General features: G+C 33.7%; 2 protein-coding genes across 2 annotated transcripts; one reads left to right on the plus strand and one right to left on the minus strand.

The window, feature by feature from the left end:
* Positions 1-35: 35 nt before the first annotated feature.
* Positions 36-14,962, minus strand: LOC118263635 (protein lava lamp-like). The gene is made up of 10 exons (XM_035575733.2): positions 14,642-14,962; positions 14,139-14,280; positions 11,493-11,609; positions 11,185-11,342; positions 10,598-10,802; positions 9,092-10,252; positions 8,893-9,000; positions 2,224-8,683; positions 1,349-1,503; positions 36-1,240 (listed from the first exon to the last, which is right to left on the minus strand). The coding sequence occupies exons 1-10, from the start codon at positions 14,753-14,755 to the stop codon at positions 1,161-1,163; spliced, it is 8,700 nt and encodes a 2,899-aa protein (XP_035431626.2). The 5' UTR covers positions 14,756-14,962; the 3' UTR covers positions 36-1,160.
* A 259-nt stretch (positions 14,963-15,221) lies between these two features.
* Positions 15,222-17,072, plus strand: LOC118263642 (39S ribosomal protein L28, mitochondrial). Its single transcript, XM_035575748.2, has 5 exons — positions 15,222-15,389; positions 15,496-15,763; positions 15,844-16,163; positions 16,439-16,620; positions 16,878-17,072. Exons 1-5 carry the CDS (start codon positions 15,372-15,374, stop codon positions 16,933-16,935), a joined length of 846 nt encoding a protein of 281 aa, XP_035431641.1. The 5' UTR covers positions 15,222-15,371; the 3' UTR covers positions 16,936-17,072.
* The last annotated feature ends 36 nt before the right edge of the window (positions 17,073-17,108 follow it).

Genomic DNA, 17,108 nt, shown 5'->3' on the forward strand with positions numbered 1-17,108 from the left:
CAGCAAAGTATAAAATAAAAAATAAAAACAAAATATCAAATGAACACCATTTAATCAAGAAACAAATTTACAAATTCAATATACAGGGATTCTTATTCATAAAGAATCCGTTGATTATATACATAAATTATACAGGTTCAGAATTTTAATAATACGTGTTCCAAGTGTGAACAGCTAACGTGTAACAACGATAACATTTACATTATGGTCTATGAATGAAAAGGCACGATTTAATCTTTTTGGGAAATATCAATTTCACAAATCAACAATTATGTCAGCAATCGTGAGCGATGACGTTGCATTATACATTACTTTTTATTTAAAATAAATCGATAATCATAATCATAACTAAAATATAACGAGGAAAGTAAATGTAAAAATTAATAAATATAATAGTTTATTGGAACTATACTTTTTCTAGCATATACTAGTTTATACATTATCTTGTATACAACAGAAGTGGTTAAAGGAAAGTAAACAAGGAAGGTTCGTCTAGGAATGCAGTGTAAGCTCAAGGGTTAGTGAAGAATTCCTTCGTTCGTTCGTACTTGCCAATCTAAGTTTTCTTATGTCCTCTTTTAAGGTCACCTCTATACCATACTCATTCAAGGTCATTGTAAATGAGCCCATATACAGCAGAACATAAGAATCGTTTATTTCTCAAATCTCGCATACCAGACCTTTTTTTAAAATGAAAATTCTATATTAATGTAACTAAGTTATAGATGGAAAAGATAGTGGGAAGAAAGCTATGGGATGTGGATACTTCGCTCCAATGAAGTGATACAAATAAAATTTGATAAATCAATGAATTTGTAGCTATAAAAGTTATCTACTTTGGAATAAATGAATTTGAACATGAATGGAGCAAAGATAGGACATGTTGCGGTACCTAAAGGGGATCTGGTATAGTTTGATATTCGTTGGCAAGTTTCTAAGGGCACAATTTACAACTAAATGTTTCACGAAACATTTCGAAAATTGTGAAGTGCAGTGGTGGCTTTTTTGATAAATGCACGTAAAAGCAAATAAGATGACTTCAATAAAGATTTATCTGAAATGTAATCTGTCATGTTTCCTAAAAACTAAATAATTTGTCGGGAAGGAGGACGGTCGGTTCAACCTCATTATTAACAAAACTTATACAATAAATGCGTGACTCACATGTGGACTACTTTTGGCGTACTTTTCCCTCGAAGCCAATTTAGCAGAACTGTTGACGTGCTCTGTGAATCTCGAGCTGGAAACAAAAATTAAAACAATATGACACCACGCTTATAACCTTTTACTCCTCACACACGTAACTGAGATCAAAGTAAGATTCGGTTTGATTAATAAATAAACGTACAGAGTGTATGATGCGCTTGGGCAAGTTGGTCGACGGCCTCCGGCGGTAGGTGGGCGACGTCGCGCTGCAGCAGTCGTAGGTCCAACTGTCGCTGCTCGCTCTCCTGCCGCAGTCGCACGTCCCGGCTGTGCTTCACTGAACGGAGCTCCGTTAACCTGCATCAGACACCATCATTAACAAACTAATAAAACTATTACTGTAGCTGACGATGGTCGACCCAAGACTAAGGTCGATATTATAGAACGATATTCAAGCAGTGACTTCTTCTCATGTACAGTTAAATAGGTGTGCAAATACATTCCACAGATACGTGCATCCCTTTCCAACTATTCTTAAGAAGAGATCTACAATTGAGTATCGTTTTATAATACAGACCTAAGAAATAAGGTAAGTAAGGAAGTTGTTTTATTTATTTTTTAGGTAATTGGAAAGTAACTAAAGGTAAGGATAAACTTGGTTCATGTACACAACGCATGGGACTCGTATAAGTGTTTTGTTTTTTTCTAATTTAAAGGTAATTATAAAAATTCAATAGATGTCATCATGCATCGTATACATTGATTTAGTTTGTCCTTACCTTACGTGTAAGTAAATCCAGGACCTGTTTCACATTGTCTGATTAAGTTGCTGTTATTCAAATTAACTAAGACACAAACTGACATACTTCCATATACCATACTTTCCATACGAAAAATATTATGTCAAAATATATATTATGTCAGTTAGACTAACAGAAACTTAATCAGACAGTGTAAAACACGTCCTTAGCCTGTAAATAGAGACCCAGAATTGTATTCGTCAATTTCTCAGATAGCATTATTATCTATGTATAGAGTTCAGTTTTACTTAAGAATAGTAGAAATGATTACACTTACTTTGCCTGCAACTTGGGCTTCTCTCCATCCGGATCACTTATACTACTACTTCGCGACGTCTGCCCGCGGTGGATGTCAACAAACTCCCTCTCGACTGTAAAGCTTGGTTGTTCTGATATTGTTTCTTGGCTCGAGTTCATCGACTCATCGAAACCAGCCATTTTGAACTTATTCTTCAAATCCTCATTTAATCGTAAACAGTCGGACAAACGCAACTGTAACGTATCTCTCTCTTCCAACAATTGTGTCAGCTCCATGGTGAGTTCTTCGCACCGAACGTCTCTCTGATGCAACATGTACAATGCCAAGTCTAGTTCAGCTCGTGGAACAGCGTCCAATAGGTCTTTGTTTAGCGTATTTTGAGTTTGCTCTCCTTCAGCACCTGGCTTCGTATCAGACGCGAACGACACATGTTTCTGTACCTTGGTACTCGATGATTTCAACATATTTTGTAAATTCGTGATCTCATCGTTCAGACCAACTATGTCTATTTCTTGATTTTCTAACGCAGCCTGCATTTCTGCAGCCTTTGCTGAATGGCTTTCTAATTCTTGATTCAAATCAACTATTTGTTTATTGAGGTTTGTACATTCAACTATTTTAGCGTTAAGTTCTTCTACCAGTTTTTCTCTTTCTGCGACCGCTTCACTTCTCATGTTCTCATACCGAGTGTCATTTTCATGCATCTTTAATCGGAGTAAAGCTAATTCAGATTCTTTTTCATAACTTAAATCTTCCACACGTTTTTCATACTCAATCAATTGCTTCCTAACATTCTCAAATTCTTCATTCCTTTGTGTTAACGTTATGGTGTAGTCATGAGTCTTTTGATATATTTCACTCTCTTTTAGCCGAAGTTGGTTAGTTGCTTCTATCACACTCTCTTCTGACTCTTTTAATTTACTTCGTAAATCTTCAATAACTTGGTTCAGCTCATCATTATTTGTCTTTAGAGCAATAATTTCATTTTGCATATTTTTGAAAGTTTCATCATATGATTCATTGTGCTTATGATGTTTTACAGTCATTTCTTGTATCATTTTCTCATACTCTTCCTGTTGTTCTAGTAGTTTATTTTCATGTCCAACTTTTTCATCCTCCATTTCCGATCGTAGCATATCTAATTGGTTCATGACTTCAGCATATTTAACTTGTAAGTTGCGGACATGTTCTTCTTTATCTTCTAGTTTACTTTGTAAAGACGTAACTTGTTCAATAACAATCAATTTACTTGTTTCTTCTTGGTTGGAAGACTGCACGTTTTCAAGTAGCTGTTCGTATTTTGCCTCGGAAGCATTTAATTGAGTTCTCAGATCTGATTCTATCTTTTGGAAGTCTGCTTCTCTTTGAGCTAAATGTTGCTTCCAGAGTTCTGCTATTTCAAAGCCACGTTGATCAATGGCACTTGAAACCGAAGAACGCAGTTCAGCAACAGTGGATAGTAAGTTGTCGTTCTCGCCATTCAGGTTTTGCATTTTGATATTCAAATCGTTAATTTGATCCTGATATTCTTTGGATTTCTGTATCAACTCTTGATTTTCAGATTCTAATTGTAAAATTTTGGAGTTAGCTACATCCAACTCATGTTTTAATTGAATACAATGTTGTTCCATGGCACTACATTTTTCAGCAAGTGCTAAACTGTCTACACTTTGTAATCTATTAACGCCCTCTTGTTCTTCGTGGAACAGTAATTTTGATTTAACATTTTCTAGCTCCGAATATAGAGACGATATTTGAGTTTTGGATTCAGAATCTAATTGCTGTAACCTAATTACTTCCTCTTCTAAACTGGAATGTCTGTCTACTAATACAGCCTTTTCTTGTTCATAATTAGTTTTTATTTCTTCAATGCTAAGATTTAACTTGTCATAACTCTGTGTCAAGTCGTTGTACTGCTTTTCAATGTTTTGTAACTTTTCAGTTAAACTCTCATTTGTTTGGACCAGTTCTTCGTTGCTTTTCTGCATTTCGTCAAGTTGGTTTTTAAGCACTTCGTAGTTTTGGGTCACGCTTTGATGATGTTGTAATTGGTTGTGAAGATTACTGATTTCATTCTTCAATTGTGTCTGTTGTAACACATATTCATTATTTTGAGAATTTAATTCCTCTAACGCTGACTGTAATTCATCATTTTCCTTTTCAATTTTTATAAGCTCTTCTTTGTATTTATTTTCATCTATACTTTGTACATGAGATTGCTCTTGTGGCTGTGATTCCTTTGCGTCCCCACCCCATTGCATGGATGAAAGTTTGTCATTGGCTTCTTTGAATTTAAATTTCCATAATTCTATTTCGTTATCTAATTTTTCTTTCATTTCAGTCAGTCTATCGTTAGCGTTATGGAAGACTTCGTTCTGTTTTCTCAGTGATTCTTTATCTCGTTTTTCTTTCATAATTTCTGTGTTGAGTTCTTCAATTTTCTTTTCTAGTTCTTGAACATTCATTCTTAATTCATCCTCCATAGCATTGTCGAAGAAGGACGTCTGAGAAATTTGTTTGGCTAATTTAAGCTCATTAGTAAGCAAGGCGTTGCTTGCCTTAAATTCCTTTAATTTTATCAAAGCCTTTTGCAATTTCATATTGCTCACTTCGAGTTCAGATTTCAAAGTGTCATTATCTTTCTGGAGTTGATTTATCTGCTCTTTGAAATGTGAAAAACCAGGCGTAACTTCACTAGTTTCTTCGCATTCACCTAATCCCCAACCTTCATCAGAATTAAATGGATCTACTTCTGCAGCCACATTCTCATCGTCATCTTTGGTATAGCAATCGTATGCTTTTTTAGCAACAATAAGTGGTTCTTCAACAACCATGTCACCTGTAGGCTGTTTCTGTATGTGCTCTGATACTTTTTTGGACACATGTTTGCTTTCTATTAATGGTTCCTCCATTCCAGAAACTATTTGTGATTCGAGAGCTGACATATCAACGTTCTTGTCGGTTCCACTAACTGGTTCGATAGTAGATGAAATAATCATGCCTTCAGTTTTGGGTATGTTCATTTCGAATGTTAGTTTCTGATTATCTTTTAACTCTCTAATGTGTTCATCCTTTTGAGTTAGTTGCATGTACAATTGCTCATTAGCTCCTCGTAAGTTATTAATTTCTGAAGTTAGTTGTTCTATTGCAGAAGCAGACTGTATTAGTTTCGCATTTAATTCCGCAATTTGACTCTCCATATTTGCTGAGACGGATACACTGGTTGCTTGTTGCGTTTGTAGCGCATTTTTAAGTTCCAAATTCTCTTGATTTTTAGCATTAACCATAGCGTTTAATTTGTTTATTTCATTTATGTATTGTTCTGTATAATCTGGCGTTTCAGATTCTTCTTTTTTGGATTTATTTTCCAGTTCATGGTTGATTCTATTTAGTTCTTCTATATTTATATTCAGATTCTCAATATTTGTTTTGTATTCGAGAAGTTGAGCTTCTAATCGAGATGTACGTTCATTTACTTTCTCATACTTCTCGCTCAATGCTTTCTTTTCTTTAATAGCATTTTCAATTTGAGTGTTAAATTCAGTTTCAAGTTCTTCAATTTCTTGCTTCTTTTTTGCTATTAAAGACTGATGATCGTGTGTTATTTTTTTCAGGTTCGCTTCCAGTTCGCGGAGCTGCACCTGACATTTGGACAGTTCAGATTCCACTGGATCTAGTTTATTGGCTTTGTCAAGAAGCACACTGTAATGCTCCTGTATTTCAGAGAGCGCTTTCCGTAATTTTTGATTGTCTTCATTGAAGTGTTGAACTTTGTATTGTAATTCTTTATTTTCATTTTCAATTTCAAAGAGCTGTTTCTCAAGAACTCTGTCGTGATCCATCAGCACGGCTAGTCGTCCCACTAACTCGTCTTCTTGGCTGGTGTATTCTGTGTAAGCCTTTTGCTTCTCTTGGAGTTGACTGCCTAACTGATCAGCTTTCCTTTCTAGTGAATGTCTTCTATCTTCCATTACAGAAATACTCTCTTCGAGGCGACATATGCGGTTCTTATACTTGCTAATTTCTGTCTCTAAGTTTTCTATATACAAATCCCGTTCTTGAACCTTGGCATCATAGCCAAATTGCACTTGTGTTTGCTGTTGTTCATAATGCTCTACTTTAGTTAACAACTCGGCTATTTGATTTTGTTTTTGAGCAATATCTGCCTCTAAGCTAGATATTTTAGTTATTAAATTAGAATTATTTTTCTGTTCAATTTCATATTCTACTAACTTATTATTTAATGCATCAATCTGTGCTTTGAAATGGTCATTTTCTTCTCGTGCAAAGTGCAAGTCTTTGTGTAAAACGTTCACTGAATCGTTTAAGTGAGTTATTTCTTGGGAAGACATGATCAGTCTTTCTTGTAAAGCTTTGATTTCTGTTTGGAACTGATTAATATCTTGGGTCCTCTGCTGTTCGAGTGAAACTCTTTGTGATTGCAATCGGTTCATCTCTTCCTCAGCAAGCTTCAGCTTCTCTTGCAATGCTGGGAGGGTCTCAACCTGTATTGTTAACTGCTCGACTTGCTCATTCCTAGTAGAAAGCTGCTTTTGACTTTCTTCATAAAGTGCTTCAAGCTCAGAGTACATGGATGATTTCTTCTTAATACTTATTGCGAATTTCTTTAATTTCTCCAATAATTCTTTATTTTTGGTCTCTAGCGCCACAAACTGTTCAGACGAGTTGTTCTTCTCTGTAGACAAGTTGTTTAACTTTTCTTTGGTCTCTTCAATTTGTTGTGTCAACTCGTCTACCTGTTTCTCCTTATCTACAATATTATCGCGCAACTTTTCATTTTCAATCGATTCTTTTCGAAGTTGCAGCTTGATTTCATGAATCTCCTCATCCTTTTCTGTAATTTGAAGCTTAATGGAGGACATTTCAGCTGAATGCTTCTGTTGTTGTGTTTGTAATTCTTTGATAAGAGTTTGTTTTTCAGCAAATGAATCTTTTAATTTTTTCAATTCTGCATCCAGAGCTGTATTTTTATTAACTAATTCACCTTTATGGCATTGCAGTTGAGCCTTTTCGTCTTCTAAATTCTTAATCTTCTCTTCATTCTCAGCCATTTTCTTCTGACAAGCTGCTATTTGTTTATTGAGTGCTTTCACAAGCTCTGCGTTCTGATCCTTAGCTTTCTCTTCTTCAAGTAATTCAATAGTAGATTTAAGTTTTTGGGAAACATCATTTAGTTTAGTTATTTGATTAATATATTCAGCCATCTCCTTGTCTTTTTGTTGTAAACTATTTCCATAGTTAAACATCTGCTTTTCATATTCTAATAAGACATTTTCAAGTTCATTAATTTTAGCGTCACGGTAACCAACTGTCACAGCATACTCTTGATGTACTTTCTGTAATTCTTGATGTAGTTCTTCATTTGATTGTTTAAGTCGCATTACCTGCTCTTTAGATTCAGTTTCCTTCTTTATTACATCTAGATCTTGTTTCAGATGCATATTTTCGTCAATTAAGGACTTTATTTTACTTTCGTAGGACGCATTTGTTTGTAATAGCTCTTTTTGTTTCTGTTGTTGTTCTTCCATAGACAGTATCTTCATCTGACAATCACCTATTTCATCTTCTCTCTCTTTAATAATATTTTTCAATTTAAGTATTTCCTTAGTAAGTTGTTTAACTGATTTAGCTCCTTTAGAGCCCTTATCACCAGCCGATTTATCGTCATGGTGTGTCTCGACTGGTACACCATCAGTCGTATCTTCAGCTACTGGCTTGGCAGTCTCAGCAGTTTCTTTCATAATTTCTATTCTCTCGCGTTTCAGTTCTTCGATTTGTTGCGTAAGTTCCTGGTTTAGACCCTGAAGTTCTTGCTTTTCATTGTTAAGTAGGTCAATACTGCTTTGCAAAATACTGCATTGATTATTCAATTCACTGATTTTCTCAAGTAAAGACTCATTTTCTGTTCCAATTTTACTCATCTTTTCCATAACTTCTTGTCTTTCTTGCGTGAATAATTCGATTTTAGTGTTTAATTCTTCTCTCTGCTCTATTAAGCTATCGATATTCTTATCATTTTGTGATTCTACATGGTCCTGATGATGGTCGTCACCTTTACCTTCAATAATACCTTTGTTGTATTCTTCAAGTTCAAGTTTTTCTTGAGTTGTTAATGATTCCACAATTTCAATTGATTCAGCAGAGCTAACTTTTTCTGCACTCAATTTTTCAAGTTTGTCAGTGAGCTCCATGTTCTCTTGAATGTAGTTTTCTAATTTATGTGTCATCTCCTCCTTCTCATCTTGAAGATGTTTGATAGTGTCATTTAAGTGTTCTTTGTCTAGTTTTAAGTTTTCTATAACTAGTTCTAGTTCTTTCTTAGCAGCTGTCAGCTCATCTATCTGTTCTTCCATCTGCACAGACTTCATTTCAGTACAAACATGTTCACTCTGGAGTTGTGAAATATCGGCTAGTTTGTCTTCCATCTCATCATTCTTCTGTTGCAATATATGCAGTTCTGAAATAATACAAGTTTGAAATGAATACATTAAAGAAAATTAAACACTAACTGCCGTACTCGGAGATATTTAATGATTACGCCTTAAACTATTCCTTAGTGACAATTTTGTTCCGCAAACATTTGGACATTATTTAGGACTGGGTTAAATATCTAAAGTATGGAGGTCAATCATATAAATAGAGGTAGAATCGTATCATAAATTTTACCTTGGACTAGGTCAAACTTCTGTGTCTCCAAAACACTGATAGCCTTCAGTCTTGTTTCTGCTAAGTTTTCCATTTCAACCATCTTCTTATAAATGTCAGAATCAGTTACTGGAAAAATAAATATAGACATTATATTTTAGAATAGAATCTAACATTTAATGAATACAGAGATACAATTCTTGTATAATTAGATACTTACGTCGTCCGCTATCGTAATCCACGAGGTGTAGTTGTAGATTACCCTTCTCCTCTTCTAGTTCAGCAACCTTCTGAGACAGTTGATGTATCTCTTCATTCAACTTAATTATCTCAGCATTTGTATCAGATACTTTACTAAAGTTATCAATGGTCTTTTGCAATTGTTTCAATTTCAATTTATGGTTAGATTTGACCTTAATCATGTTTTTGTTAGCTGCATCAATTTCATTATTAAGCGTCACTATTTGCTCTTCAGCAGCTTTTAATTTTTCTTGAAGTTCGTTTATAGATAGATCTTCATTATCTGATTTCAATTCAACACTGGAATCTTGTTTTTCTATTTCGCCTTGAGTGCTAAGTTTATTATCTTCTGGAATGTCCGTACATAAACCAATGTCTACCATTTCAACAGTCTTCTTCTGTTCTATCTCTACAGGTACATTTTGGAGTTGAGTTATCAATGCATCCTTCTCTGAAATTGCATATTCCTTTTCCAGGATGTCTTTGTTCAGGGATTGTACTAACATTTCTAACCTGGCTATTTCACTTTTTGCTGCTTTCTTATCAGTTTCCTGTGGTAACGATTCTGATGATAGTTGACTCCAAGGAGATTTGCTTTTGGCTGCAGTGTTTCTACCACCCTTGCGAGTTGTGAGAGGACTTCCCTTTTTGCCTGCAGCAGCAGTACTTGGCGACTTAGGTTCAGTGTTAACAGTTGCTAGTTTATTTTCTAACTCTTTATTGGTTTGTCTAATTTGGCAGTTCAGTTGCTCCAGTAACTCGATTTTCTTGGTTAACTCAGCCATACCAGCTATTTCGAGAGAACCCTTTTCTTCTTCAACATCATCCTTTTCTTTGGGAGATGGTTCATCAATAGGTATTTGAGATAAACCTTCAATCTTCTCTTGTAGTCTCAATATCTCCAGATTCTTTGCTTCTAATTCTTCAGCTAATTTTGAATGAGCAACACTAATTTCAAACCTAGATGTTTCTAAAATAGTATTAGCTTCTTCTAAACTAGTGATCTTTTCATCTTTGATTGCTATTTCTTTTAATAGATTCTGCTTTTCCTCTTTCCATTCAGTTTCCATTGCGATAAAGTTTTCTTGCATCTTCGTCATCTGTTGCCTTGTGTCCTCAAGAAGTATCAAGGAATCTTTCTCTGAAAAAAAATACCAATTCATTTACTTCCGTTTACTGCAACTCACATACTTAGTAATCGGCCCAAGATTGAGTGAAATACAAGACTGAGCATCCCAGAAAGTTTCTAACCTTTACACTGTGGAGAGAGCTGACACTTATTATTTCTCAAGGTTTAAAAGGACCAACATTCTCGAGGCCAATAAGGTCGGAAATGGAAGTGGTATTTGATTAAAATTTGTAATGACTGTTTAAGAATGATCCAAAAACTTTCTTATTACATGGTATTTGTGCCTTATTAGGTTCAAAACTCTGTAACAACTTTTCAACTAAAACTATTATCTTCAGCTAAACTAAAAGTACTTACCTTTTTTGCTTAACGTATCCGACATAAGTGTTGTTGCCTTGTTTTTAGCTTCAATAATTTGGTCTTTCTCGTTAATCATCTCTTGCAGGTCTAGGATCGTAGTTTCCATAGCTCTTATTTTTACTTGCATCACGCTTAGGGAATTTTCTTTCTCTTTGATTGTGTTTAGAAGTTGTGTAACATTACTACTCTCAGCTGGTTGGACCTGAAAATAAATAGATGTGTGTGTTAGTTAATTCTGTACCTGATGTTTTCTCTTGTCATCTTTATACTTTGAAACCTTTTTTAATATATTATTATTATTATTCAATAATTTTTTACTTAATTTGTAGAAGTTTAAGTGCGAACTTCATAATATATATTTTATCAGCTGCAATTCAAGGTTATAAGCCTTTAGAAAAATTTAAATAAACATGAGATTCGTGGATATACTGTAAATATAACTAATCTGTAATCTGTAGTTACATTTATTATCCTTTCATAATCATTTCAAAGGCCCTGCTTTCGTATGCATTTATAACATGCCAGTATTTCTATAGTTAAGCTAAACAATACTTACAATCAGAGAATAATAAAAATAAACAAACCTTTTTCACTTCGACTTTGGTATCTACAGTAGATTCCCTCCTTATTGTTGTTGGTTTGGTCATCGGTTTCTTGCTAATTTCTTTATATTGTCTTATTCTTTCCATTAACAGCTCTTTTTGTTTCAGGGTATTCGCTAAGCTCTCACTAATGCCAGGAACTGAAAGGAGAAAAGTAAATTTTAATATAAAATGTAATAAACATAAACACAACTGCTTAACAATAACCTAAAACAACAATTTCTTAAAGTTGTTTATAACTTTAAATGATAAAACGAATTACACAATAAGAGTTATAAGCAATATCTTACTGTTCAAGGCATCCTGGACTGACAGAGTAGTGGAGGTGTCAGTTGCAGCCGAGTAGCCAGTTCTTTCACTCACGGTGGAAGCCAATTCAGAAGCCGTATCGCCGCCATCGTCATCCTCTGGAATTTTAAAGAGTTCATTTAGAGGTTTTCAACACTGTTTGAGAATATATTTTAAGAAAAAAAGTTCGAAGAAAAATGGTCTTAAAAATTTAGATATAAACTAAACAGCATATAGGTAAATATTATTCATCAATTTTATTATTGTTGATGGCGTGGTAATGCAATGTAGCCAAGGGAGGATCTGTCCTACTTAAATATGTTCAAGTAGGTTATGAGAATTATGAATCAGTTGTGGCACAGTTCATTAGGTTATAGATACCTACTATGAATTTCTTATCTACTGTGAAACCTTGTTTAAATAATTAAAACTCAACATTGAGTTTCTTTTTTGTAATTAGTTTATCTACACTAATATAAAGCTAATATAGAGACTAATATAGAGTTTGTTTCTTTTTCAGAATGTGTTTAACTCAGGAAATACTGATTTGAATTCTTTTTGTGTCGGAGAGTCCATTTATCGAGAAAGGTTATAGGCTATAAAACATCTCCCTATCTATACATATAATAAAATCGTAGAAAAGTGCTGTCTGTACATTGAAAATAAAAATAAAAAAAATAGCAGGGGTTATTGTTATGTCGATGTCGAACCCAAAAATGTAATTAACTTTTTTTTTGTCTGTTTGTCTGTTCGTCTGTGCGCGCTAATCTCAGAAACGGCTGATCCGAGTTGGATGCGGTTTTCACGAATATATTGTGAGATGCTTAAATTTACATTTAGTGTTTGTTTCATGTCAATCGGTTCATAAATAAAAAAGTTATGTCAAATTAAAGAATCACGTCGAACATTCTATGCTTATACCATTAATCTCCGCAACTATTTGACGGATTTGGTTGAAATTTGGTACAGATATAGTTTAGAACCTTAGAAAGGACATAGATATATTTTTATTTCAAAAATCAAAAAATAAAAATAAGAAATAAATTATTTATAAATAATTCTATGTCGATCGTTACACGACTTCGGTTCATGTTATTGTTTTAATTCATCGAAAAAAAGTAAATAAATAGTAAAAAGGTATGAAAAAAATAATATCAATATAATAAAACATTTAGTACAAAGAAAATGCTCTAACGGAGTATAGATAATTCTATGTCGATCGTTACACGACTTCGGTTCATGTTATTGTTTTAATTCATCGAAAAAAAGTAAATAAATAGTAAAAAGGTATGAAAAAAATAATATCAATATAATTAAACTTTTAGTACAAAGAAAATGCCCGAACGGAGTATAAATAAATAATCCGGGATCGAAATAGATCGCGCTATGGTTTCGTTACATTCATTTGGTTGGGTATCGGCCGAGCGCTTCGGTACTATCGTAGAAAAAGTGTATTATCAGTCGTATGATTATTTGTCTGTAGTGGTCCTGCTGTTTCGTATATTCTAAATTGGTTTCGTTGTATTTGTCAATCAATAAGTTTATTTGTTGGGTTTTCCTGGTTTTTTGGTTAAACTATTTAACGTAGGTTTAGTTTGATATCGATTGTTAGTAGTTACTGTAGTTAGTTTTTTTAATAAAATTATTTAGTTTAAGCTTGGTTATTATAGCATAGAGGATAGGTTGTAATATAGTTTCTTTTTTAATTGTTATAAATTCGTAATTCGTAGCTTTCTTTAGTTTTAAGTTAGTTTAAGTCCGTTTTTAAACTATTTTTTCAATGCCCTAAGTGAGTATACATCTATTAAATTCAAACGCAGAGCTCATTATGTTGATTTTTGAAGAGTTCCCTGGAATATCTTCCACATCTCATTTTTGAAGAGATCCCGCGAGATCGGGAACTATGTGGTTAAAACCAAAAATTTGCCGGAAGTCACTATTCCACGCGAACGAAGTCGCGGGCAAAAGCTAGTAATTAATATGGGCCGAGCAAAGCCGACAAAACTGCGCGGGAGTAGGTATTTTTTAAATATGTTTAAAAAAGTTTTAATGAGTTTACTATAAAATAAGTTTTAATAAGTTTACTTGTGACTTGTGACATTATAAGTGAACCCTGGCTGGTAAATCTAACAGTTATGTACAATGCTATCAACTTGTTAAGGAAGTAAAAATGTAAAAATAATAAGTTATTTAAAAAACATTGTCAACATAACTGCAGTGAGCATGCATGTTTAAAATCTATTTAGACCTAAGTTTATGCAGTTGTCTCTGCAATAAAACTCAAGGGTAAACTATTTTTATTGCTCAGTAATGCTGTATTTATGTTTGGAGCTACTCCAACTCACTACTCAATTCCTTTATCAAGACAAATCATTGTTGACTATACAAACATAATTAAAGTTAATAAGGTTTATATAATGAACTATAGTATTTGCTGTCACATCTAAATCCCATTTGCCAATGATCTTTAATCAGAGCAAAATATAATTTGTGCACTTAATAGTATTTAAAAAACTATAAATATTGCACATTCTGCCTAATTATCAAGAACAAACTACTACTAATACTATAGAATCTACTTGTTTATGAGAGTAATAAAATATTTAAAGTTCCATCTTTTGTTTATTAACAATCTTATTAAAACTTACCAAATGGCCTTCCCAGTAGTTCTGCAGTTGCCTTCCGGTGTTCCTTAATCCTCTTAGACACAAGTGCTGCATTCTCCAGACACTTTTGAGCACGCTCAAACTTAATTTGTCTTTCTGAAGATGATGAAACCCGCTGAGATGTCTAAAAATTAATATAATGTATGTTGTACAAACCAAACAAATCATTGTTTCAATCTAACACTAATATTATAGTTTTGTTGTGTTGTTTTCATCAACAATATGGCTGAAGTTTTTATTGCCTAGTCAGCTGATTTGTATTTCTACATTAGTTTTGTGTAAGAATGTCCAAATCGAAGGTCGATTTAAGTAGTTTGATATACTCAAACATTGCGAAAATAGTTATGACAACACACAACATGTTTTATTACGTTGTATTAAAATCCAATAGCAAATCGAAACACTAATGTCCTTGCTATGTCTGTGTCATGCAAATAATATGTAAAAAAAAGTATCCCCAGTTTCCTTATACATTCACCATTTACCTTAGAAGTTTTAACACTTCCAACGACACTCGACACCTCGCTAGAAGCTATATTGCTGTCAGCAGTATCGGATTGTTCCCTTTCGGGAGGATTATTGTTTTTATTGTCCGACATAGCGTATTGCTCTCTGCCAACATTAATAATACACGTAATACGCGGTGCACAATCACTATTTAATACACTTTATAAAATAGATACAACGAAACAACAGAAATATTAAAAATATTTATCTAATTATCAAAATATTTAGCCACCACCACTAGCACTAATTTGCCAATATCGCTTCTGTATCACATTTTTTAACCACGTCAGCAGCGATATTAATCTTAAGAAAATGACAGTGACAGTAGTGAGTGACACATGACAGCTATCATAGCTGTCAGACAGAAACAAATTCCATGCCCTGCATCTGACAAATAATGATTTGTCTGTGCTCCATCCATGCCGTCCTTGCTTCATGCATTAATCTCAATCTCGTTGTCTGATCAAAATCTGATAATTAAATAGGTCAGAATAAAATAATTTGAAATTATTTTCATAACTTAATAATAAATCATTATTTCATAGTTTGATAACAATATTCCCAATGTTGACAATGAAAAAACTTAGATCGATTTGACATAAGTGACTGACTACTCCACAGCAAAATTTGATTAAAGTCAAAATTATCTGAATTTGTTTGATATCTATCGTTATAATAATTTTATGAAATTAACCATAAATTTATTCAATGGCATCAAGAATTCAGGTAAATCTTCATACGAATGAGTAATATTTGACACATGTTTCATCATTTTTATTCTTACATTGTAGGGATTACCTTGGTGCAACTTGACGCGTAGATTATTTTTCAGGCTACAGCTCGCCAACTATCGAAAGCCTATAAGAAAAAGAGCAGGTTCGATATAGGCATAGCTTCAGAATTACCAGTCGCGTATAAAAAGTTCTGGCGTGAATGGAAGGTGTTAAAGCCAGCTGCTGTCCATTACATACCTCAAGAAGGGAAATGGAAACGCGACGACCTCACTGGGGAAATACTACCCATACAAAACATCCCCATTCCATTGAAACATCCGGCAGAGATCCATGAGGGCCTATGGGGTGGTGAGGCTGTGGTCAAAGGTAGGCTTTGTGTACTTAAGAATATAAATAATATATTGTTTAGGTTATGTTGTTTTTACATGTTGATTATCTATTTACAGGCTTCCAAAAACGTGATCCTCGACGACGCAGGGTCCCACACTACTGGGTACCTGTATTAAAGAGAACTGTAGTGAAATCTGAGGTGTTGAACACCCACCTGTCTGTAACCGTGACTGACCGAACGATTAGTTTGATCAATGATCATTACGGCTTTGACCACTATTTACTGAAGACCCCAGCATGTGACTTAGTATCCATGTTAGCATTGAAGTTGAAGAAGCAGATACTAATCGAGTTGATGAATGGGTGTCCTCGATATTCACATGACCCTCAGAGGCAACAAGAAGTGTATGAAGAGTATAAAACTTACTTGACATCGGTGAGTACCATAGTTCAAATTAAAACAACTCGACACACATCATTTAGGCAAATATCATTGTATTTTTAAATAAAAATAGAGTTGTTTATTTTAAGTAAACAACTTATGTTTAAAACATTGATTTATTGATAAGCTAATTATCTGCTTGATTTTTTAAATCACAACTCGCATAATATGAGCAGGAATAATTTCTATTTTAGTCATTTGCCTCAGTCCTAGGATAGCTTGTTATCAATAGCTTAAGTGTAATAATAAAATATAATGTTTATTTTTAGTACACTCCAGAAGAAATAGAGTGGTATGGATTATCATGGTATGAGGCTTTGTGCAAACTTGCTAAGCAGAAAGAGGCAGCCAACAAACCTGTCCCTTTAAAAAACATGTACAGAAAAAATTTAGTTGAAAAATTGAAAGCGGCAGGAATTGAGTCGACCAAGACATCACCTGAAGAAATATCGTAAGTACTTTCTTATAATATGGTTGTTGATACAAATGTTTTCTTGATATCATTACTCAAACATTAAGTAGATTATAATTGATAGAATGCCAATTGCTATGTTCACCTCTTAGACTTATGTGCCATTCATATTTTTCTCGTGGATTATAACATGTATAAGTACATTTATAGATTCCCATTTATTACAGTCTATTGTCCATTGTTCAAAAGCGTGATTCACAATAATTTTCTGAAAATATTTTTTCGTTCCTTTTCAGAAGTACGACATCTTGGCTTTCAAAGATGAACCCATTCGGAAAGAAAGATGAAGCTTAATGTTGTAGTTGTCTAATGCTAGGACATGTGATGTCTAACATTGTTGGTTTTTTTTTTTAGCAAAATGTAACATTTCAAGTAGATGTGTTTATTGCCAGAGATAGTCTATCTAATTTAGAATAAATAGGTATTACCAAGTTTTTTTTTTATTATGAACTACCTTTGTGTACAGT

The sequence above is a fragment of the Spodoptera frugiperda genome, chromosome 27, assembly GCF_023101765.2.
Source record: "Spodoptera frugiperda isolate SF20-4 chromosome 27, AGI-APGP_CSIRO_Sfru_2.0, whole genome shotgun sequence".
Classification (NCBI taxonomy): Eukaryota; Metazoa; Arthropoda; class Insecta; order Lepidoptera; family Noctuidae; genus Spodoptera; species Spodoptera frugiperda.